At 42.8% G+C, this 25,694-nt stretch overlaps 1 protein-coding gene across 9 annotated transcripts in view; it reads right to left on the bottom strand.

Moving 5' to 3' along the window:
- AXDND1 (axonemal dynein light chain domain containing 1) overlaps nt 1-25,694 on the bottom strand; it is a 60,521-nt gene that overhangs the window by 17,789 nt on the left and 17,038 nt on the right. For 7 of the 9 annotated variants that reach the window (XM_039486723.1, XM_039486731.1, XM_039486722.1 and 4 more), the window contains 11 exons: nt 25,493-25,601; nt 24,562-24,683; nt 24,012-24,152; nt 22,337-22,441; nt 21,128-21,248; nt 15,502-15,603; nt 14,415-14,581; nt 8,463-8,538; nt 7,972-8,206; nt 5,804-6,017; nt 2,414-2,507 (listed from right to left, as the gene is read on the bottom strand). In XM_039486723.1, coding sequence (XP_039342657.1) covers nt 2,414-2,507; nt 5,804-6,017; nt 7,972-8,206; nt 8,463-8,538; nt 14,415-14,581; nt 15,502-15,603; nt 21,128-21,248; nt 22,337-22,441; nt 24,012-24,152; nt 24,562-24,683; nt 25,493-25,601 — 1,486 coding nt within the window. The remainder of the gene's footprint in view (nt 1-2,413; nt 2,508-5,803; nt 6,018-7,971; nt 8,207-8,462; nt 8,539-14,414; nt 14,582-15,501; nt 15,604-21,127; nt 21,249-22,336; nt 22,442-24,011; nt 24,153-24,561; nt 24,684-25,492; nt 25,602-25,694) is intronic. The other 2 variants (XM_039486727.1, XM_039486728.1) reach the window with 2 other exon arrangements.

The raw sequence follows: 25,694 nt of genomic DNA, 5'->3' as shown, positions 1-25,694 counted from the left end.
AGCTAGTACATTTTACCCAGCGTGGTTAGATTCATTTGAAGGAATACTCTACAGGTGGGGAAGGTTGAAAGTTTTAAAGATGCAAATAACGGAATGCTGTATCTAGTATCTGATTGGTTTTTGGTGTCAACTCAGGAATCTGGGAGAGAGGGCAAGAAAGAACCTCTAGGACACTGGAAGATTTCTGGAGAGACAGAGAAGGGGGTGGGAAGATCTGACAGGTCCCATGGAGTGAATGAAAATTCTCGAGGTGGTGTGTGTGTGGGATTTAATATAAAGACTGGGTTAAATACCCATTTTGCCTAAAGTTACCCAATGTAGTTATTAATACATTTACAAAACCACTTTGTTAGCCAACACACATAATTATACGGCCACACACCATATTAATAAGTATTATGCTCACTGTATTAATATTGTATACATTAGATCAAATAGGAATGTTGGGTAGTTATGCTAACTAACTTGTATTATGTTCACTTATGTCAAGATAGATATGTGACGTTACACCCCATATTCTTTATGGAAATATGTTTATGATATGAATATAGTATAACTAAGATATACTTTATGCATGATGGCTCATGTAAGGTATCATTGGAAAGGTTATGATTTACTGAGTGTGTTTATCCAATTTGTATGCATGTATCATTTTTGTATCTGAAGCTGGGAATATTGACCGTGTCTCTGTAATTCAAATGTGCTATGTTGGATGAGGCCAGACAGTGTTAGTGGCTTACTGAAGAAATGCACACAAGCATAAGGATTACCCCAGGAACCGTGTGCAATAGTAACCTCACAGAGATAGCTCTACACAATGGGAACTGCTTGACCCAGGTCAGATAGCTCTATACATTGGGAACTGTTTGACCCAAGTCACAGCAAAAAAGCTTTCCAGCAAGTGGGGGGGGGAGATATAAAAGAGGGATAATGACAACATGAGTGGTCCTCACTCTCTACAACAACACACCTGAAAACACCTGAGGAAAAAGACTGAACTGTGAGAAGTGATAGTCCCAGCCTAAGATCTTTAGCCTGTGTACGAAAATCTGGGAAAGCCAAGGCAACTGATGCCTTAAGAATCTGCCAGCCTGTTTATCACTCAGGGTGAGAATTTGTTAATTTGTATCCTACCTATCTAGTGTGTTAAGCTCAGTCTGCGGTGTTTGTTTATTTACTAAAGTAATCTGCTTTGTTCTGTTTGCTATCCCTTTAACCACTTAAAAGTCACCTTTTGTAGTTAATAAATGTATTTCTTGTTTATAATAAAATCCAGTTTATGTAATTTCTAACTGGGGGGGGCAAGAAGTTGTGCACATCTCTCTTCACATTGAGGAAGAGGATGGATTTTTATGAGCTTACACTGTGCAGATTTTTCTATGCAGTGCAAGACAGTATTGTTTTGGGTTTATCTCCCAAAAAGAGTGGGCACATGAGTGCGGGGGGAGTCCTCTCACACAGAGCTAACTTCAGCCTGTGACTACAGCGGGGAGTGGCCCTACCTGTGTGTGTGTGTGTGCAGCAAGAAGCCAGAGAACCTAATTCAGCAAAGCAGGGAGAGGGAACCCTGGCTGGTTAAGCAAGAGAGGCTCAGTGAAATCCCAGTACAACAGGTGGCACCCCAGAAGGGGGGGTCCATCCTGTCACAATATATATCTGACAATACTCTGCAAACGAAAGGTAGCTTTTGGTATTCGCAAATATGAAACCTATCAAAGATACATGAATGATGTGTCCCAGTACAGGTTGGGTTGTGCCTTCATGGCCCCTAGCACTTGGAATGTGCTTTCCAAAACAAAAGATAGGGAAGGAACAGGTTGATAGAGGAAAACAAGGTAAAAAGCTGATTGGTGGATTTTAGTCTTGGGTGACATATAAAATGCTTTTAGCCTGTAAACAACCATACTATAAATAAGGCTAATTTGAATGCATACTTCAATGCACACCTTCTGTGTAAGGTGAACTGCATGCTGAACTGAAAGTGTTGTCAAGCAATTGGCTATACTTTAGACAATGAACTTGTTAACACTGTCATATGTACTTTGAAATTATCTGATTTTTTTTTAAATCAGAGATTTCAAAAACTCTTTGCAGAAGCCATTGGAAAAAATCTATAAAATGTGGCAACATTTTTCATAATTTCCAATGGTCCTACTTAAAGTCTAGTTTATGTCACTCTACTGGGTCCTCTCTGACTCAATAAGCAACAGCACTGAAGAACTCTGAAAGGATCCCTGCCAAGCCTTCTTTTGCCAGAAAGATGGAAAACATAGTGCTGAGCTTCAAAGGGAGAGGAAGGGGTAAAGGCACAGGGATTCTACCCTAAACAATAATAAATATACAAAAATAAAATAAGAGAATGAATGCTAGACAGATGTGCTCCCATCCCAAACCCCCTCAGGCATATACCTACTTCCTGTGTGAGCTGTATGTTGTCCTTCTCAGCCCCAGAAGTTGTGGTCAAGATCCATTGTTGAATCATCTTAAACACATCACCTGAAACGACCCTGAAAAAAAACAAACCCAAAAACCAAAGTGACCTATAGTGCATCAGATCTGACTCTGAGGCTCTCATGGCTCATACAGAAATCTAGCTTCCCAACTCCACTCTTTATCTGGACCAGCAAGATTCTCTCCTATCTTTCCTGCATACATGTTTCTAGCACAGATCACACATGCCACAGGAGTTGAAGTAGGTATGTATTCTTCTTATACCAAGAGTCTTCTGGCTCAGCTAACTTTCTCTTGTTGTTATGTTTTTACTTTAATCCACTTCCCAGGAAAAGAGGGTAAATTTGATGCACTTGCAGCATGCAAGTGCTAAAACAGTTTGGCTTTGTCTTCTAATTGATTTTAGTGCTCATGAAGGAGGTTGGGGAGCCCACCGGTGAAACTCATGAGTCATTTTCAGGGTGTAGTCAGAACAGAGAGCTTGTATCATGGACTCTAATTGCAGGAGAGTGGAACTAGGAGCTAAGGAGCAGTCACCATAAAGATCATTCCCAGACAACAACAATAATTAAGGAAAATGGAAATCTGGGGGGAAAGAGAGCTTAGGTTAACAAAAATTCAGTCAAATAACTGACAAAAATTATATTAATCTCTTGTATGAGGTAGTCACACTGGGCATGAGAGCTTCCAATAATGGGAATTCTGATTGTCTGAAGTCACAAGTTCTATGTAAATGTGGTTGACTTACAGTGGAAACAAAAGTTGTATATTGATTTGCTTCCTTGTGATGGATAAAGAAGGCTAAAATGTGTTTTAAAAGTAGGAGAGAGGTTCCTATTGGATTTTTACATTAGAAATTCAGTCCGGCTTGTACTTCTTGAGAGGCTCTATGGATTACTGACAAATAACAGCATTATGACAAAAGAGTATCTTGAGCAACTGGTTTTCAGTCAGAATATTCAAACTCTGGTTTTATTTATGTTTAATATGTATTTAATTCAAATGCCTGACATACAGTTGTTATCAATGATTTGTCATTGCCTCTCTACTAGTTAAAGACTGAGAAAGCTCCCAGTCTACTTTTGTGGTCGTCCCAGAAAAACTCTAGCAAAAACAACAAGGAATCTGGTGGCACCTTAAAGACTAACAGATTTATTTGGGCATAAGCTTTCGTGGATAAAAAACCCACTTCTTCAGATGCATGTTTGAAGAAGTGGGTTTTTTACCCACAAAAGCTTATGCCCAAATAAATCTGTTAGCCTTTAAGGTGCCACTAATCTCCTTGTTGTTTTTGTGGATACAGACTAACACGGCTACCCCTCTGATTCTAGCAAAAACAGAGAAGATAAGCCTTGAGTGCTGCTGATATTGCTTGGATAAAAAACCCACACAGAAACCCATTGTTCCCTTTGAAGACAGATGTAATGGCCTCTCACTTGATGGTGAGTGAGTGAACAATGTGTATAGCCATGACCATCAAGCTGTGAATAGCTGTGAACTAGCATTGTATTCAGTTTGGATTGTATATACACCTCTCGGGAGACATAAAATCTCACCACGTTATAGGTGAGACCGCGTTATATCAAACTTGCTTTGCCCTCCACTGTTGTTTGTTCCCTGATCGCCCCCTCCAGAGACCCCCATCCCTAATCATCCCCAACCCCTGACAGGCACTCACCAGCAGCGGCGGGAAGTGGAGCAGCCAGGCCCCAGTCCACTCCACTCCACCAGCTCCCAGCCACAGCACTCCGCTTCCCACCGTCGGTGAGTGTGGGGAGGTTGGGGAAAGGATTCCTCCCACACTCACCTGCGGTGGGAAGTGGAGTGATGCGGCCCCAGCCCGCTCCACTCTGCCACCTCCCAGCGCGGTGCTCCGCTTCCCACCACAGGTGAGTGTGGGGAGGTTGGGGAAAGGATGCCTCCCGTACTCACCTGCAGCAGGAAGCGGAGCGCTGCGGCTGGGAGCTGGCAGAGTGGAGCAGGCTGGGGTCGGGCTGCTCTGCTTCCACCACTGCTGGTGAGTGCTGGGGCCAGGGCGAGGGAAGCACAGCGAGCTGCTCCCGGACCCCTGCTAAGCTCCCGGGCCACTCTGGGACTGCGGGGCCCCCAAAAGTGCCCTCCCACAGCTCCTGCCCCCAGCACTGTGGGGAAGGGACCCCCTGACCGTCCCCAAGACCCTCTGCCCCTTATCAAACCCCTTGGCCCCGGCCTGGCCCGGCACCCTTAACACGCTGCTCAGAGCAGCGTGTCAGAGCTTTACCACGTTGTATGCGAACCCACGTTATAACGGGTCGTGTTATATCGGGATAGAGGTGTATTTGGTAGGGGGGAGAAGTGGGGAGAAGGGTTAAATTGCTATGGTTAGACTACTACATACTGTATAAAAGATTTGGAGATTTTTGTAAATGCTGTAGCAGTTGGTGAGTTTCTCAGTTGTAAATAGCCTGTTATATAATGTATACATATTCTGCAGCTAATTCATTCCATATGTAACTTTTTCTGTCAACAGAGTTACACCATAGAAGTTCACCTCATAAATCCAATTGTAAATTAATCAAATATTTTATTTCTTTTCTTCAAACTGATAAAATAATAAAATATCGCTATCAGTTAACATGCACAAATTTACAAAAAGGACTCTTCATAAATATAACCAGTCCTCAGCCAACCCCTTCTCATCAGTCTGAGAAGAGAGAGAAAAGATGGCTTTTGCAGAGTGCCTAGAAGGTAAAGAAATCAGAGAGTGCCACTATTTGCTATGAATGATGTTTTAGTGTTCTGTTTGAATTAATACAAATACTAGAGAAAAAGCATGATTTGTGTATGAACTTCGTACAAATTGAAGCTTCATCACATGCTAGAATTATCACTGGTGTCAAACTGACCAATCTGAAGCCTAGATTCCTTTTTTACCATCTAACAGATAAACCATGAGTAGCAAGATTCTTCACACTGCCCCATCAATGTGCTTCATCCCTCACCTGGAGGGACCACTTCCAGGGGGTGAGAGGAGAGGTCAGGCTTTGAGGTGCATTTGGTCCTTGGCTTCTAACTCCAAGATTGCCAAGGAAGTGTCAGCTGTGATGGGGACATGTGTACTAGGAACTGTACACAACTCGTTTCACAGGTATTACCAAACAGCCATCAGGTGGGAATGACTTTTAATCACTACCCATCTGAACCAAATTTCAGCCGGTGGCCTAGAGGTGAAAGGCTCTGTAGCCCATTACCAACCTCCTGTTCCAGATAGTGTCCACCACATGAGAACATTTATCCAAGCATGTGAGAAGAGCAAATTGTATCAGGACAGCCCCAGAGAAGAATGAACAATACTGGCAAGGACCTATCTTACGAGACATGAGGCTTTCTATTGCTCCGATCCTCATGAGACTGGCCGGAACCTATAACTGTCATCAGTGCAGCCACCTGGGTCAGCCAATCAGGAATCACTCGAAACAATTTCAGCCAATCAGATTCATGCATGCCAGATCCTCGCTTGTTGGTTAGCATCTTGAATGTCCAATCTTCCATACTGCTCACTAAACCTGTCAAAATCCTGGTTACCCCTGGGGGGGAAAAGAGGAAACTTTATCTGTATTCCTTCAGTCAGTGAAAAGTGAGCTTCAGAATCCAGCAGTTCAAAATTCTATGATAAGAGGAATGACTACACTATGCATGAATTTAGCGGGCTTGAATTACAGATTAATTGTTTAGTAAGGACCTAATACAAAACCCACTAAGTCAATGGGTGTCTTTCTGTTTATTTCAAGGAGCTATGGTTCAGATCATAAATTACCTACATAGCTCAATTAATTTCAGATTCCTAGCTCTAAGCAATGGCCAACATCACAAGAATCAGCAGCCTTGTATTCATTCAAAAGCACTGGATCAAGACAGACCAAAAAGGATCTGTCATTCCTATGCATAGAGCCTTTCACAGTACGATTTTATTTATTTATTTATTTGCCAAGAATGCCTCATACATAAAAGAGCAAAACTTTCAACACAAGCACCCAACTTCTGCCTGGTAAATGTGCATGTGTATGTGCAAATTATAAAGGTATGTGTAAAATGGGAAACTGCCTGTGCAAAGGTGTGATTACCTGTTCATTTACCCATTTTGCACATTCAAATGTGTATTCTCTGTCTGCTGAGCTACATGTAACTATACACATTCTCATTATCCACATAAAGTGTTTAAGCTCTCTTTGAATCCTACTAAAGGTGCTGATTTCGGTGATGTCTTGTGGCAAAGAGTTCCACAGATTGTGCATTATGGGGAAAAAACGATTTCCTTTTTCAAATGCGTTGCCTTTCAGATTCACTGATTGTCCCCTTGTTTTTTATTAGAAGAAAGGGTAAATAGGAGCACCAGACTTACCTTTATTCTGTATATCTTCGTAAGGTCTCCTCTTATCTAAACTAAATGGTCCAGTCATATCAATCTCTCCTCACACAGAAGTCTCTCCAGGCCTCTACTCTTTGTCACCCTATACTGACCCCCTTCTATTCTGATGCATAGTTTTGTGGAGAGGGTGATCAGAGCTTAGCACAGTATTCAGATGACTGAATGCTATTTCTTTATGTTACGGCATTATGTTTTCAATATCACTAGCCTGTTCCTTATAACTTCTTAACATTTTGTTTGTTTCTACCACTGCTGCACACTGAACACCGGTTTTATTCAGCTGTTCACACTGATACTTTGGTCTCTTTCCTGAGTAGTTACATTAGTTTAGAACCCAGCAATAGTTCTCAAATGGCTTTTTCCAATGTGTATTACCTTACATTTGTCAACACTGGATTTCCTCTGCCATGGTGCTGCCCAATCCCCTCATTACGTTAGGACGCCCTTTAGATTTCACTGATTTAAATTATTTTGTGTCATCTGCTGATTTTGCCAGCACACTGCTCACCCCTTTCTTCAGATCATTAATAAATATCTTACACAACACTGGAGCTAGTACAGAATCACGAGGCAACCCATTGTTAACCTTTTGCCATAATGAAAACTGAACATTTAGCCCCACTTTTTTCCCCTATATCTCTTACCAGTTTCTATGACTACTAAGAGCTTGTCTACACGGGACATTTGTTTGCGCAAGCCAAGGTGTGAATTTACAGTGCACTAACTTGCCATACAGTAATATCCCATACAGACACTACTACCATGCACTAGAAGTTTCACAGTGCACTTTGATGTACTCCCATTTCAAACAGCAGTATGTCAAAGCACATTGCAGAACTTGCAGAGCGCTGTACCAGGGTCAGCTTGGTGACTTAGTGCATGGCAGGTTAATGCACTGTAGATTCACACTCTGGCTTCCCACACAGTAACATCCTGTGCAAAAAAGACCTCTTTCTTTAGTAGCCTTTTGTGAGGGACTTTGTCAAAGGCTTTTTAAAGTCCAAATAAATTATATCAGCTTTTAGTCACTTGTTCACTGACACACTCTTTTAGTCACTTGTTCACTGACACACTGAAGGAAAGACTGAATGACAAGATGGGTAATTTCTTACCATTCTCCCCATTTATTCTTACGCTGTACTGCTGGCAAAGCTCATTTGCACGTTCATTTATTTCTTCCATGGCCCTGAGCTCTGGAGGCAACACCCCATTAATGTCCTTGTGACGACTAAGCACTGTTTGTCCCAGCTCTGTCCAACGTTTCTGCAGGTTAGCAGCCATCTTGAGGGTCTCCTTCTTCATTAGTAGAACTTCCCCTCCATATTGCTCCAGGTCCTCATTCAACATCTGAAAAGAAAGTAATGAACATCTCATCCCAGAAAAAGCTCTCAGCTGCCTGGGTCACCCCCAGATGTGCAACAGAAAGGTGATGGATATCCTTTTGGCCCAAGATGAAAAAGATGTTGCAAACTAAGCAACTATATAATAAACTTTGAGCCTTTCTTTATTTCTATCCTTCTTAGCATTTGTAGAGCTAAATATTAATTATTTGCTAGCAGCTTAGTTTGTAGGCTAGGGGAATATGCTTGTCAGAAAGTCTTACCTTTTCCAAGTTCTTGAAGTCCTGTAGGATTTCCTCCAATACCTCTCCCTTCGTATTGGAGAAGCTTGCTTTCCTGCTAGAGGGACAAGGAGAGAAAGTGAGAAGGGATGAGATACAAGAGAAACATTACTCCTGAATGAGCAAAAGTAAACGTATAATGTGTGCACCTGCTGCTCCATGCTATATCCTGTACTTGAAACAGAAGCCTTTTTGCCAAGGGAAGGGTCTTTAGGGCTTCCTCCCCACCACTGACTTACACTCCCTCCCCTAGAATCACAAAAGTGTTTGGAGTCCCTCGTAGGAAAAAAGATTGCTTCAAGCACAGGAGGAATGGAAGGCAAACAAGTACTGGATGTTTAGTCCTCTGTAAGGCTGTGACTGAAACTGACAAAATGCTGTTCTTCACTAATACTGTAATCATCCTGGAAAAAATCTTCTTAAAATAATCATTTTATTCCTATTTTACTTTTTAAATGTGTAGCTCAACAAGTAAGTAGAATGAGGATGATAACCAGGTTAAAGTTACTATGAGAACCTTACATTTTACATCTTCTGACTGGTCTCATTTTGTAACCTTAGTGTGCTATTAAAATAAATTTTGGTATTTCACTTATTTGCATTTAAGTATAAAAATTATCAAACTTAAACAACAAACAAGAGCACTGTCAGACCAGTCAGAGAGTAACCTTTCAGAAAGAAACCTCCGGTTATAAAGTCAGAGGGTGGACTCCTCGGTCCATTTGAGGTCAATGGCAAAACTCCCAGTGCCTTCAATGAGGTCAGGTTTTCCACCCGACATGTGGGAGGCTATTGGATAAATACAGTAGAACCTCAGAGTTAAGAACACCAGAGTTACAAACTGATCAGTCAACCACAGACCTCATTTGGAAGCAGAAGTTCGCAATCAAGCAGCGGCAGAGACCAAAAAAAAAAAAAAGCAAATATAGTACAGTACTGTGTTAAACATAAACTACTAAAAAAAAAGGAAAAGCAGCATTTTTATTTTGCACAGTAAAGTTTCAAAGCTGTATTAAATCAATGGTTTCAGAGTAGCAGCCATGTTAGTCTGTATCCGCAAAAAGAACAGGAGTACTTGTGGCACCTTAGAGACTAACAAATGCTCAAATAAATTTGTTAGTCTCTAAGGTGCCACAAGTACTCCTGTTTTTATTAAATCAATGTTTAGTTGTAAACATTTGAAAGAACAACTATGATGTTTTGTTTAGAGTTACAGACATTTCAGAATTACAAACAACCTCTATTCCTGAGGTGTTCATAACTCTGAGGTTTACTGTGATAGGAAGTTTTCTACAATCTGGATTCATAGACAGAAATGGATTTCAGAATTCAATACCTAGGATCTGTTTAAAAAACAAGCCACAGTTATTATTTGAGGACATTGTATTAAAAGTGTTTAGTTGTTACTGCATTTTATATTGTTTTCTCTCTACTTTCCCCCTTAAGAAAGACTGTATTGTCCCCACATTGCCACTGAAGAAGTATTGTTTTGGGGCTTGTCTACACTGGCAAGTTTTTTCAATGAATCTAATGTCGATAAGGAAAAATCAACAAAAGCAAAGTCGCCAAAGCGTGTCTACATTTGCTCCCACTGTCAACAGATCATGTCCACATTTGGGGCACCTTTGTCGACAGAGAGCAATGGACTGTGGGTATGTATCCCACAGTGCCTGGCGACACCATCCATCACTAAGTGTTGTGGGAATGTGGAAACTGAGCAGGGCGCATCCTGGGATGTGCAAAATGTACTGTCATGCACTGCTTTGTGTCCCACCCTTCCAAAGGTTTCTGGCTTCCTTTTGCACCCTTTTCCCAACTGTAATTCTTTTATAGTGTGCGCCAGCATCTGCAGTGAGAGAGGACAGATCCCGCACTTCTCTCCTATGTGCTGTTAGCTGTCGTGAGGTCATTGAACATGGCAGCACAGTTACTCTCAGAGTTACTTGCAAAGTTAGCAGAGGATGAATCACAGGCCTCCGAGTGTGATATGGACGGCAGCAACTTATCTGTGCGTTGTGCATTCACAGAGCAGCTGCATACAGTAGATCATCGCTTCTGGGCTAGGGAAACAAGCACTGATTGGTGGGATCGCATTGTCATGCAGGTGTGGGATGACGACCAGTGGGTACAGAACTTTAGGATGCGTAAAGCAACCTTCATGGAGCTATGTGCTAAGCTGTCCCTCGAACTGCGGCGCAAGGACACCATATTGAGAGCTGCCCTTTCAGTAGAGAAGCATGTTGCAATCTCTGTGTGGAAGCTCGTGAATCCAGACTGCTACTAGTCAGTTGCAAATCAATTTGGAGTAGGAAAGTCCACTGTTGGGGCTGTATTACTCCAAGTGTGCACAGCAATAAATCGCATCCTGCTGTATAGGACTGTGACTCTGGGAAATGTGCATGAAATAGTGGATGGCTTTGCAGAGATGGGTTTCCCTAACTGTGGCGGGGCGATTGATGGTACACACATTCCAATTTTAGTGCCAGACCACCTTGCCTCTGAATACATCAATAGGAAGGGATACTTCATGGTGTTGCAGGTGCTTGTGGATCACCAGGGGCGTTTCATGGATATCAGTGCAGGCTGGTCTGGAAAGGTGCACGATGCATGCATCTTCAGAAACAGTGGCCTGTACAGAAAGCTGCAGGCAGGGACTTTCTTTCCAGACCACAGTTTCACAGTGGGGGATGTGGAAATGCCCAAAGTAATCCTGGGAGATCCGGCTTACCCCTTATAGCCCTGGCTCATGAAACCTTACACAGGGCACCTGGACAGCAGCAAGGAGCATTTTAATAACAGGCTGAGCAGGTACCACATGGTAGTCAAATGTGCCTTTGGCCATTTGAAAGCTCGCTGGAGGTGTCTCAATGATAGTATAGACCTTACCAAGGACAGTATTTCCATGGTCATAGCCCCATGCTGCACTAAGGATAATCTGTGTGACTCTAAGGGTGAAATGTTTGCTCAGGTGTCGCGCACTGAGGCAGAGCGCTTGGCTGCACAGTTTGAAGAGCTGGATGCTGTCAGAGGAGCCCAGAGAGCTGCTATTAACATTAGAGGCTTTGAGGAACTGCTTTGACAATGAGTGGCAGTAACACATGTCTGCTTTGGAGTTGCTTCCCTGGTGCATCCATGTACAATTTTGCGGACCAAGATCTATGCAACACAATGCTTTACAAGCCTGTTCGCGAGAGTGAATTGAATGCTATACGCTTTTGTAGAACACAGATAAAAACGCTGTACCATTAAATATCTTAGCCTTTATTTATTGTTAAAAAGGGTAAAACCTCACAACTGTGTGTAGCTCCAGCTATCATTGTGCAAGCTGTGAGAAGGGGTGGAGTGATGGGGAAACTCAGGAGTGCTGTGAAATTAAAAGGAATGTGTGAGCATGGGGGGAGGAGGGGTTGGCAAAGAATTGTGCATCTGCATGTGCTGCAGTGGACATCGACCACAGATCTGCTCAGTCTGCAGCTGTATCAAAGACTTGAGCATCTCTGTCTGATCCTCCATAACTGTTATCATCCACTCTGTCGCTTGCCTGGCAAAAGCAGCATTCTCTTTTCTGTCCTGCCTTTCGGCTTCCTGGCACCCTTTCCATTCCCTGGTCTGTCTCTCATTGTGCTGCAGCACCTCCCAGAACATGTCTTCTTTTCTACACCTATGATTTTTTCTTATCTGCCAAAGCCAGTCCACTAGGATGTGTGGTGTGTTCTTCAAGGTCTGTGCTGAACAGAAGAGGGATCGTTACATTCCAGCAAATGATTGAAACATTTTAGTAAAAAGGGTATTTTCCTAGTAGACATCACTTTCTCTTTGAGACTCTAGGCAGGCACACAGCTTCGCGAGCACCCCGATCATGGTGAGTGTCGGGAGTGGGGGGAAGACGGTTGTGCGTACGGACAAAAAGGTCATGGCTTGCAGGGCAGCTTTGCAGGGAACTCATTCTAAAATTATCCCACACTTTTTCACAGGCGGCCAACCTGCTGGCTAACATCTCACTGTTGCGGGTGGCCAGAGAAACCAGGGCACAACTGCTGAATGCTTGTGGCTTTCACCCTGGTCTATATGCAGCTCAGCTATGTGCCGCTTTGGTCCCAGCTCCAGTGATTGCTAAATGGCATGGTACAGTTTTCTACAATGGGGGAACTAACAAGGCTGCCATCCCTTGGAATCTGTGGCAGAGGATTAACAAGTACCTCTTGGAAACTTTCCAGAGCCTCTCTCTGGAGGATTCCCTACAGGTCTCGATGTCCATTGACACCCTGCTTGGCCATGCAGATTAGCTACACAGGGCAATGTCCAGCTCACAGAAAACACTACCCGCCTCCCACTTTTCAATTCCCTACACAAGCCACAGCAACTTACCCAGAGTCTCATCTGCTTCCTTCTCCCCGCTGAGCATTTCTGAAGTGGAAAAAAGTTCCTGGCTGCCTTCCCCACTGGGTGACCCCGTTGGGAGCACCATATCCTCTTCTAGCTCAACTTCTTCATCCAGAATTTCAGCCTGCTGGTTACCCCCTCTTTCTGCTGCCTGCGAAGTATCCACGGGGCTATCGGTGATGGAGGTGGGGTCACCACTGAGGATAGCATTCAGCTCCTTATAGAACCGGCAGGTCTTAGGTGCACCACCGGAGTGATGGTTCGCCTCCTGCACTTTATGGTACACCTGCCTCAGCTTCTTTATCTTCGCTCTGCACTGCTGCATGTCCCAATCATAGCCCTTTTCGCACAAGCCTCAAGAAATTTGCCCATATATGTCCTGATTCCTACGGGTCACTTGCACTGAACAGACTCCTCTCCCTATATACTGATCAGATCCAACAACTCATCAGTGGTCCAAGCGGGACCGTGTTTGGTGCGATAGCCAGCCATGCTCACCTGGGAAGCCTCCTGGGAAGCTCCTCTGGGAAGCCAGAAAGCAGGAAATTAGATCTAAAATTTCCGGGGCTTGCAAGGGGTTGGGGGGGATGGCTGCAGGCAGCAGAGTTCAAACCGGCAGCATGGGAATTGTGGGATACTTTCTGGGGGCCAATAAAATCGAAAAAAACCCTGTGGTGTCTACACTCCATGTCTGTCGACAATAAAGGGAGGAGAAAAGACAAAAGTCTCTCACAGGGATGGAAGTTTTTTGTCGGCAAAACTAGGTGTTGTTTTTTTTTTAAAAAGTCACACTGCAGTGTGTATGCTATTGCTGTTTTGTCTCCAAAAGTCAGTTTTGGGTGATAAAACTTGCCAGTGTAGACAAGCCCTTAGTGTGTATTAGTACTTGGGATGTAGTATAGTCCTTCCAGTAGATAGGATCTATTATTTATTTTTTCCCTTTGTTTGGAGACAATCAACCTTTATCCTTGTCATTATTATTATTCATTACATGCATTGTGGAAGTCCCAGGAGCCCCAGTCATGAACCAGGACATCATTGTACTCAGCATTGAAAAAACACAGCACAGATAGATGGTCTAAAAACCTTACAAGCTACACTGCCTCTGAGGTGCTGGATGTTATCTTGAATGCCTGTATTTTAGTAATGTTTCATCTTAGGTGATCATTTCTCCCCATTTGCTTCAAAATCCTCATGGTAACAGACAAACAGATCTCATAGTTTACTGTGAAATCTTTTGTTTTCTCCTGTTCGGGGGGGAGTAAGACAGAATTATTGCAGAAGGCATGAACAGAAGTCTACATCACCATACTGGAGCTGACAGATTTCAACTGTGGACAAGGTTTTCAAAATAAACAGATGTCAAACCTAACAGAACAATGGTGAGGTATATGCAGCTTGCACCCAGTGAGCCAAATCCTCCAACTAATGGTGGTTTTGCCTGAATACGGGCTGCCAGGTTTGGTGTACTGCAATTTTCTGTCACATAAAGGTGGTGGAGGTAGCTAGTGTACCACTGCCTAAATTAAACAATAACTCCTGGACACTCACAAAACATTGTCCTGGAAGTACTGCATCCACTTGGTGAGGCCATTCTGAACCATTCGCAGCTTCTCTCTGCTGGAGTTTTCAGCATGTTCCACTTCAACTCCAATGCGGTTCAACAGCTCCCTGAACTGCTCAGTCATCTCCTGCAAATCGGAAAGGTCTGCTGTGTCCTGTGTGCATCACAAGAAAGAATGGGAGAGCCATAAGGCAAGGGACCTTCCATTTCACTGGGATCAGAATAATGACCACTCAGATGTCTGAAGAAGTACCCACTTCACAGACTGCTAGCTGGAAAATGTTCTGCAGTTCCACAGCATACACAATGGCCTTGGAAGCTGGACATTTCATTAGTGGCATTAGGACTGAGGCACACATGACTCAGCTCAGCACCTGAGTTTTGTATTTGTGCTGAAACATCAGAAGGCACATGTGCTGGGCCAGCACTGTTGAGGATAAAATTACACTAGCATTGATTTGGCTTGGTCTTCTGAGGATGAACAGAGGGAGCAAAGTAAGGGCTAGTCTACACTTACGAGCCGGGTCGACGCGGTGAGTTCGACTTCTCGGAGTTCGAACTATCGCGTCTAATCTGGACGCGATAGTTCGAACTCCGGAAGCGATAGTTCGAACTCCGGTACTCCACCACTGCAAAAGGCGGTGGCGGAGTCGACCTTGGAGCCGCAGACTTCGATTCCGCGGCGTCTGGACGGGTGAGTAGTTCGAACTAGGGTACTTCGAATTCAGCTACGCTATTCACATAGCTGAATTTGCGTACCCTAGTTCGACCCCGCTTCTTAGTGTGGACCAGCCCTAAGAAAAGCCATGAAGAGAAGGGAAAACAGAGAGATGAAGAAAGTTGAGGACAGAGCGATGGGAGGGGAGAAAAAAGGAACAGAGAGAAAGAGAAAGGGGGAGATAGAGGACCTATTCAAACCATACCATTCATTCAAACCTGAGCCAAAACTTTAAAGTTCAAATAGTAACTGGGAAACATGAAATTCTGCACTGAGACAGATGGGCCCTGCAGACACAAGCTCTTCAAACATAGCCTTCTCCACACCACAGTCATACATCACAAACAGGACTCTACCTGTGATGCCAGAAGCACTATGAAGTGTTTGATGACTTTGGTCCATGCCTTTTCACTAACATAGAGCTTGCGAGACAATGTGAGCTGGTTTCTTTCGATCACCTGCAAGGAACACAGTTACTTAAACCAGCTTTTTTGGGAGTGGTGAGGAGGTTAGAGAACAACCCGGGAGATAACTGACCCAAGCTCCACTGAGTAAGAAACTGACTTCTCACTAGCACTCCCTAAGCTATAAGAGACTATGGGCAGAGCTGTGACAGGATTTACAGGGCCAGGACAGGTAGTCTTCTGCCTTCCTGTGACCTGTCCCCTACAGTGACCCCACGCCCCCAGGGAGGCCGCTATCTCTTCCAGCCCTGCTTCCCTCACTGCAGGACTCACCCTCTCACCTTGAGTCTGTTTCCCATCAATGTTTTACTCCCCTTACTTTTCCTTGTCTCTGCTCCCCGCTTGGGGTTACTCCTCCCATTTGCTGCTCCCCTCATATATCTGCCCCATCTCATTTTTCTTTCACCCCTCATCTACTTTTTCTGTTGTTCTCAGTCCCTTTCCCTTGGCTCTCTCCAATTCTTTCACTACCTTGTCTCTGCCCCTCACTGTTTTAGCCCCCTGCTCCATTGTTGCCTCTTTTTGTCCTGTCCAGCTTATCAGGTGGCTCAGGACAGCCCAGGGCTGCCCTTCTGCTGTCACAGTGAGCGCTTGTTGTGTCTCCCCAACACCTGCTCCTGGCTGACTACCCACTGGAGCAGATGGCACTAGAGTGAACTCCTCCAGCTGCACATATTATTGCTAGGTGCTGTACCCAAACACTGGCAGACTGGCCCTGTCCAAAGTGGTTGGTGAGTATTGTGATACAGGAGGGCCAGGGAGCAGTGGTAGAGTGGTAGAGGGGAAGTATATAAACCCTAGGCTAATTAAGGTGTGGTTCCCTGAAGACTAGGGAGGTTGCTACAGGTTAATTGGAGCACCTGTAGTCAATTACAGCCCTGTTAGCAACCCAATAAACCCCCCTGCTTCAGGCAGTCAGGGGAGAGGGAGGAAGGAGAGAGGACTGGAGCTTGGAAGTGTGCTGTGAGACTTGGAAGATCAGAAAACCAGAGTAAGGGAAACCCTGCCCCAGCAGGGGAGGGAGAGTCCCTCCCCCAGCGTCTAAGGACTGAAGGTACCCTACCCAAGGGGGAAGAGGGTAAGGACCCACAGGGGTTGAGAGGGGCTGGGACTCAGAGTAAGGAGCAAACCCAGACCCCTCCTCTGCTTCCCCCCTTTACCTCCTTCCCGGGTCACTAGTGGGGCCCTCGGTGCCCCAAGAGCAGGGGCAAGGGGTGGCATCTTAGCCCCCCATCAAGAAAAGCGCAGGACCCACCATACTACATCGGCCGTCTCGTCACAGTAGTGACCCACAGCATACAAGAGGGGCATCAACCATTTTAACGCTGACTCATGGCATGGGAAAGGGCCAGGAAATACAGACCAGTCTCTTACCAGCACTGCTGTGCATCACACATGCCCTGCTGTGCAGACCCACTGAGAGGCCCACCTTCCACTAAAAACCCAGGCCCTGGACAACTGTCTCCCCTCATCACCAGATACATGACAGCCTTGCTATCTGGAGTGAAAGATCTGAATAGATGTTGCTGTCATAGGCCTCACAGAGTACAGTTTGTAGAACAGAACTCCATAAAAAATGGCTACCTAAGTGCCAATGGCCACCATAGCGAATAAATGAACATCATGCGACAACAGCAGAACCAAAGTGTGTGGTAAAGCCACCTACTGTCATAGGTTTGATCCACAATCTAACAATCCAAGTACACTCCTTGAGGAGAGAACTTCCTTACCACACTACCTCACTTGAGCTTAAACGCCAGCAGGAACCTCCTTAGAATGCTTCATTGTGTGATGGAGGATGGCCAAAGCCCAACATATCCCAGCTAGTAGGGATGGAGATTTAAAGGACTGCTCAGCAACTTTTGGCTTTTATTCCACATGATTTGCAAGGCATCTGAGTATTTTATAAGTAACACTGGTGAGCCCATGCTCGATTACATCCCAGCAGATGGCTCCTGTATGTAAAAGTGGCAGTAGAACACTAAAGCCCATGGTTTGAAGCTTAGTGGAGCTCTCTGGAAGGCAATAACCTTGGTCAAATAACAATAGATTGTAAATTTGCATTAACTTACTCAAATTCAGGCATAAACCATCAGGATAATGTGCCTTTTAAAGTTAAACTGTAACAGAAACCACATATGGCATTTATGATAGGTACCACATATATCAATAAAATGTCTGTACCATATTTCCAATATTGTATTTTTCTTGGTAAAAATAGTCCTCAAGAGATTAAGTAAGGTACTACTCAGGATGAGCAAGAGTGGAAGAATCTGGCCATTAATAACCTCTTAAAAGGAAAAATATCAAAAGGAAATTTAAAAATAAGCCATCTCCAATAACTCTGAACAGATGCACTTTGAAGGACTATTAATGTTATCCATGGGAAACTCAGAGAGCCAAAAAAAAGTGTTCCCACTCTGTTTCTGCAGAACTATTGCTGCCTCATCCTAAGGAACAACCTGAAAAACTACCAGGCAACTCCAAGAAGTTCTCACAGCAAATGTTTAACTTGAATGGGATAAAATAAGAGACCACCAATGTGGACACAGTAGAAAAAGAAAGTAAAATATAGTCTTGAAATTAGAGAAAAAGTCTAGGGAATCTGGGTTGGATAATCTAAACTTTGAGAAATGTCAAGGAAGCATTTTAGTGACACTATTTCTGAAAAAAACACAAGCCACTCTGATCATGAGCTAATTCAGTTCAAACTACATGGAAGGATAAACAAAAATAGATCTGGGACTAGGGTTTTTTATTTCAAAAGGGCCAACTTTAAAGAATTAAGGAAATTAGTTAGGGAAGTGGATTGGACTGAAGAACTTGTGGATCTAAAGGTGGAGGAATCCTGGAATTACTTCAAGTCAAAGTTGCAGAAACTATCAGAAGCCTGCATCCCAAGAAAGGGGAAAAAAATCATAGGCAGGAATTGTAGACCAAGCTGGATGAGCAAGCATCTCAGAGAGGTGATTAAGAAAAAGCAGAAAGCCTACAGGGAGTGGAAGATGGGCGGATTAGCAAGGAAAGCTACCTTATTGAGGTCAGAACATGTAGGGATGAAGTGAGAAAGGCTAAAAGTCAAGTAGAGTTGGACCTTGCAAAGGGAATTAAAACCAATAGTAAAAGGTTCTATAGCTATATAAATAAGAAGAAAACAAAGAAAGAAGAAGTGGGACCACTAAACACTGAGGATGGAATGGAGGTTAAGGATAATCTAGGCATGGCCCAATATCTAAATAAATATTTTGCCTCAATCTTTAATAAGGCTAATGAGGAGCTTAGGGATAATGGAAGGATGACAAATGGGAATGAGGATATGGAGGTAGATATTACCACATCCGAGGTAGAAGCCAAACTCGAACAGCTTAATGGGACAAAATAGGAGGGCCCAGATAATCTTCATCCAAGAATATTAAAGGAACTGGCACATGAAATTGCAAGCCCATTAGCAAGAATTTTTAATGAATCAGTAAACTCAGGGGTTGTACCGTACGACTGGAGAATTGCTAACATAGTTCCTATTTTTAAGAAAGGGAAAAAAAGTGATCCGAGTAACTATAAGCCTGTTAGTTTGACATCTGTAGTATGTAAGGTCTTGGAAAAAATTTTGAAGGAGAAAGTAGTTAAGGACATTGAGGCCAATGGCAATTGGGACAAAATACAACATGGTTTTACAAAAGGTAGATTGTGCCAAACCAACCTGATCTCCTTCTTTGAGAAGGTAACAGATTTTTTAGACAAAGGAAACGCAGTGGATCTAATTTACCTCGATTTCAGTAAGGCATTTGACACGGTTCCACATGGGGAATTATTAGTTAAATTGGAAAAGATGGGGATCAGTATGAAAATTGAAAGGTGGATAAGGAACTGGTTAAAAGGGAGACTACAACGGGTTGTACTGAAAGGTGAACTGTCAGGCTGGAAGGAGGTTACTAGTGGAGTTCCTCAGGGATCAGTTTTGGGACCAATCTTATTTAACCTTTTTATTACTGACCTGGCACAAAAAGCGGGAATGTGCTAATAAAGTTTGTGGATGACACAAAGCTGGGAGGTATTGCTAACACAGAGAAGGACTGGGATATCATACAGGAAGATCTGGATGACCTTGTAAACTGGAGTAATAGTAATAGGATGAAATTTAATAGTGAAAAGTGCAAGGTCATGCATTTAGGGATTAATAACAAGAATTTTAGTTATAAATTGGGGACACATCAGTTGGAAGTAACAGAGGAGGAGAAGGACCTCGGAGTATTGGTTGATCACAGGATGACTATGAGCCGCCAATGTGATATGGCCGTTAAAAAAGCGAATGCAGTTTTAGGATGCATCAGGCGAGGTATTTCCAGCAAAGATAAGGAGGTGTTAGTACCGTTGTACAAGGCAATGGTGAGACCTCATCTGGAATACTGTGTGCAGTTCTGGTCTCCCATGTTTAAGAAGGATGAATTCAAACTGGAACAGGTTCAGAGACGGGCTACTAGGATGATCCGAGGAATGGAAAACCTGTCTTATGAAAGGAGACTCAAAGAGCTTGGCTTGTTTAGTCTAACCAAAAGAAGGTTGAGGGGGGATATGATTGCTCTTTATAAATATATCAGAGGGATTAATATTAGGGAGGGAGAGGAATTATTTAAGCTTAGTACCAATGTGGACACAAGAACCAATGGATATAAACTGGACACTAGGAAGTTTAGACTTGAAATTAGATGAAGGTTTCTAACCATTAGAGGAGTGAAGTTCTGGAACAGCCTTCCAAGGGGAGTAGTGGGGGCAAAAGACATATCTGGCGTTAAGACTAAGCTTGATAAGTTTATGGAGGGGATGGTATGATGGGATAGCAATTGATCTTTGCTTATCAGAAGGTAAGTATGCCCAGTGGTCTGTGATGGGATGTTAGATGGGTTGGGATCTGAGTTACTATAGAGAATTCTTTCCTGGGTGCTGGCTGGTGAGTCTTGCCCACATGCTCAGGGTTTAACTGATCGCCATATTTGGGGTTGGGAAGGAATTTTCCTCCAGGGCAGATTGGCAGAGGCCCTGGAGGTTTTTCGCCTTCCTCTGCAGCATGGGGCACGGGTCACTTGCTGGAGGATTCTCTGCAGCTTGAGGTCTTCAAACCACAATTTGAGGACTTCAATAACTCAGACATAGGTTAGGGGTTTGTTATAGAAGTGGATGGGTGAGATTCTGTGGCCTGCATTGTGCAGGAGGTCAGACTAGATGATCATAATGGTCCCTTCTGACCTTAAAGTCTATGAGTCTATGAGTCTATTTCATATGAAATCCTTTGGCACTGAGCCTGAAGATCAGCACCAGAAAAAGCAATATATATCTGTCAGTTTCCACAGTTAAAAGGGCCAAAAAGCAGTAGTCCCCTGGGAAAAGCAGTCTTGGCAGGTCTGGGAGCACAAGACTTCAGTTAAACAAAACCTTTGGAAATCCTGGAGCAGGAGTTTTGGTTACAATGGTTTGTATCCTGCAGTAAGGCAGTGTCCTCCATGATGCTGTCTTTACCTACCTTCATTGCCAGGTCATATGTAGCTGAGCTCCAGATTTCTTTCTCTTGGGTTAACTGGAGCAGCTGGGTCTCAAGCCTCGCTCTTTGTAACTCATACAACTCACGATATTCTTCCACAAGACTGAGAGAAGAAGACAGAGACACAAGATGTGGTGAGGTAATACAGTATCTTTTATTGGACCAATTTCTCTTGGTGAGAGAGACACGCTAAATGCAAGGTGGAACAGATTGTTTAGCATAAGTTTACTTAATTTGTTACATTTTAATCGGAGTATCTTTCCCAGACATGAAGAAGAGCTCTGTGTGGCTCCAAAGCTGGTCTATCTCACCAACAAAAGTTAGTCCAATAAAAGATATATTACCTCACCCATCTTGTTTCTCTAATATCCTGAGACTGATACGGCTACAACAACACTGCATAGAAGATGATGGAGGTACACTACTGGAATCCACATCCCCCTCCTCCTAACCTAGTTTTTTATCTTTCTTACAGCTCCCAAACATTTCTCAGATACCTGCTTCAGCCAGATCTCTTTCCTCAATTACCAAACTCCACAGGCCTGCCAATCTATAGCTCCTTTCCCTGAATCCCAAATAAGCCCTTTTACTGATATTCCCACTGTGAGTTCCCAACATGTCTGGAGACAAGTCTGTGCTGGGCTTAGGCTGACTGTTCTATTCATAATGCAACCTTCCCTAGGTCAGGTGTTTCAGAACTCAATGCAGGAGTCTGACACACTGCACCAGTTGGCCCCTCAGAGATTGAGGTCTGTGATGTTTTTTGCAGACTGTCAAGAGACAGGGAAGTCAGAACTGGGAGGATGAGGAGGGGGCAGTACTTAGTAAAAATCATTAAAATGTGAAAATACAGAGACAACAAATACAAAGGACTTTTAATGGTTAAAACTTGAAACATTAAAACAACTTATCTCTTTGAGAAATTTGGCACTATTAGAGAAATTTCTGCGCAGTATACTGGGTTGGATATACTGCACAGAAATAACCAGTTTCCCATACAGAGAGAGAAATCAATATTCCACACCCCCTATACAATGCCCTAAAGAGAGAGAAATCAGTGTGCCACATTCCTTCCCACAGAGAGTAAACACTGGGCCACATCACCTGTGAGACAATAGAAGAAGTATGTGCTTTGCCTTCAACTCAAGGACATCATATTGCTCCAACCTTCCCTGGGCTGAAGGAACTCACTTTGCATTCAGCTCAGCGTCCCGCACTGCATCAGCCAGCTCCTCATGGGCCCGTTCTGCTTCTCTTGTCACCCTGAAGTCATGTTCTCGGACCTCGCATAGCTCACTGGAATAGCATAGAACAGTCATTTCACAGCCTGCTGAAATCAGAACAATTCAGTCAACCTACCAATCTCAGTCTAGAGTGCCCTTAGCTGTCTTGTGTGCTTCCCTTCCGCAAACAGCCAATCATCTCATCTTAAGGGATCTTTATGTCCTTCCAGTGCACACAAAACTCTATGGTCTTCTTGTGCACACATTTTGCTTAAAGCTCTCCCTCTGCAGGCAGCTTTGCATAACATTTCAAACAAGATGGATGGATTTAAATCAAAGCTATTTAAATCACTGATTTTAATCATGATTGAAATTAGCAAGCAGAAAACCTTGATTTAAATCATCAACTTTAATCATGCTTTGTATTAGTACTTTTTAGTTATTTTCCTAAAGAAAGGTTGATTCTCATTGATCGGTAACAGAAAACATATTGATTTGCAACTAAATATAGTCCTTACACTAAGTTTAGTGCTTCATTTTGCAAACAAGGAAGATACACCATACCTATACACATTTATTTAAGCTTACCGTACATTTATTCTGATTTTTAGCTTTCTATTTTTAAAGTTAGAAATGGTGAATGATGCATTTCGTATTTACTAGATGATAATTAATTATTTACTTGTGATTTGTGTCAAACTCTGTATTGATGGAAATTCAAATTCAATTTAAAAAGCACCAAAACAGCATTCTATTTATTAATTAAAACTATTTTAAATATGTTGAAATATGCCAAAAAATCAAAAAGTTTATCAAAATAAGTTTTGCATTTAAAATTAACCAATTTATTAAACAAAGAAGGTATTATTTGTATTTAATGAATTGAACTGACTGTTTCTGGTCACTAGGTCCTTCAACATTTTAGAACTAGTAAATCTCATCCTCTCACACCTAGTTTTTATTCATAGCTTGGAAGAGGAAAACAAACTTTCCTGCTTTTTCAACTCCCAAGTGGTTTTTTAACTTTGAATGATCTAGTCATTGAACTGAACTACCCGAATAAACTAAAATGAAGAAAATATTCTCTCTGAACAAGCAGAAGAGGCTACTGCTGTCAAAAGCTAATTTAACACTTCATATGTTGGTTCTAGATGCCTAAGAAGTGACTACCATCAGTTCAATGGTTTGACTTCCTTTAAAACTTGGCAGCAAATATTCACTACTTAATATTTTTTGTATTTAATTTAAATGATTTAAATAGACTATAATTCACTTAGGTCTTAACATAGGCTATCATTATTTCAAATTTATTTTTAAATAGGTTTATTTTTCAATTCAATTTAAAGAAAGTTAATTTTAAATTTAAAACAAATGTGAGATTTTTATTTTTTTAAATAATCATTGATTGTTATCCACCCTGATTTGAAGAAAGGGAAGAGACTTTGCTGCCATCCTATGCTACAGTTCTACAGGACTGGTACTAAGAATGTGGGGGGAAAGCTTTGCATAAGAGGTAAGACAGTTGTGAGATATTGCCCTGACCCACAGCATACAACATGGGAGCAGAAACCATGGACAAGCAGCACGCCCAACAAATCTACTGCACAGGAGGTAGATTTCTGAGGATCAATCATGATTCAGACCTGGTCAGCTGTCCAACAGATTCCTTGAAGTTGTATAACTCTTCTGTAATGTGCCTGTCCATTACTCGTTGTGCCATCATTTCTTCGTAAAGGTTTCTCATCCGTTGGGGTATTCGATCCAGCAGATTCACATACCTCTGCCTGTAATAGAAAGAGACAGTAAACTGGGAAAATTGTCTTACCTTTCTGAGAATCACATCTGCTAATCCAGTATCTAATAAGAGGGTCCTCTTTCCACTGAGTATGGAAATTTCTATAATATAAACTTCCTAGCATTTGAAGCCAGGATTTTAACATTCTAGGATTATTCTGTTGTGCCAAATACAGGATCTCTGAGAGAATGGTGTAAGAACCTTGATCACAAAGGAGCTCTCAGCTATCCTACTCACAGCTTCTCCCACTAGACATCACTTATAGAGAACAGGGCAGTGGTGCGGAGGAGAGTGACAGTTAATTATTCTTAACATTCCTGGAGGCAACATGGTTTTATGAAATACCAGGCTAGTCAGAACACAGCCATAATCTGAAAGGGAACTCTGTGAATTCTCACCTAAGCTTAGAAAGCAGTTCTCCTCTCTCTGCACAATCCACACTGACCTGTCGAATCAGCTCATGGAACACTATGTTGTAAATGTTCTGCTCTGTCTTCAGCACCTCCAATACATTGTGCAACTGGCAAAAAACAAAACCAGGATCTTTGCAGGCTTTCTCAAGGAATTTACTCCTTGACAGCAATGACTTTGGGATAAAGGAATCCTGGACAAAGTTTGGTTTTAAAAAACAAAACCCTTGTGATAGATTCCTTTTTCAGAAGAAAATGGTAATGCGGAGTGAACTGGAGAAGGAGTTATTGTGCATGAGTTAAATAGTACGGTTTTCAAAAGTGCTCAGTACTGGCCTAACTCTGCTCCCATCAAAGTTGATGGGAGCCTTCTGTTAACTCCAATGGGAACAGTTAGACAGATACTGAGTGCTTTTTAATATCTCACCCTATATGTCCAAATCTGCCCCATTTCTGTACATGGAATGCCTGAAGACAGCCCTAAGATAGGGAGAGTCTCTGACATCCTGTTTCAAACCTGGATAGGCTTCTGAAGGCCCAGCATTTAACATCTCCAGTCAATTTGCATCAGTAGTGTTTGGTCTCCTTTTGTAGTCACAATCAGGAGATTGGGAATCTGCTGCTTTAATTCTTTCACAATAGCCATTCAAAACACGTCCCCTGTTGGCAACATTTGCACCAGGAAAGTCCAACACCTAATGCCCTGGAGCCAACCTGTCAGTCTGCATAAATCAGACCAAATCCCAAGAGGGTACCCTCAACAATGAACAGTCTCCATTAGTAGTACCAGGATGAGAAGGAAGACCCACAGTAGCGTATAGCATTAGAATTAAACAACTGGGAGACCCCTTAAATATTGCAGGGGATAAACGCTAGTGTAGAGGAGATGTTATTTCTCAGGATTTTGACAAGACATTACCTGTGAAGGTCCTGTTATCCCAATTTGCTCATCATCTACTCCAGCCTTCTCCAGCATGGTGTCCATCACCTTCATCAGCTGGATGACCTCTAATCTCCCAGATGGTTTCCTAAAATTCCAGGGTAGAAAGGAAGTGCCATTAGTTTATATCAAATGTTACAAGGTATTACATGGAAATTAAATCCATACTGTCACTTTCTCT

The sequence above is a fragment of the Mauremys reevesii genome, linkage group 8 (genome assembly GCF_016161935.1).
Source record: "Mauremys reevesii isolate NIE-2019 linkage group 8, ASM1616193v1, whole genome shotgun sequence".
In the NCBI taxonomy this organism is placed as follows: domain Eukaryota; kingdom Metazoa; phylum Chordata; order Testudines; family Geoemydidae; genus Mauremys; species Mauremys reevesii.
Note: the sequence above shows the minus strand (reverse complement) of the source record. Positions and strands in the feature narration are given on the sequence as shown.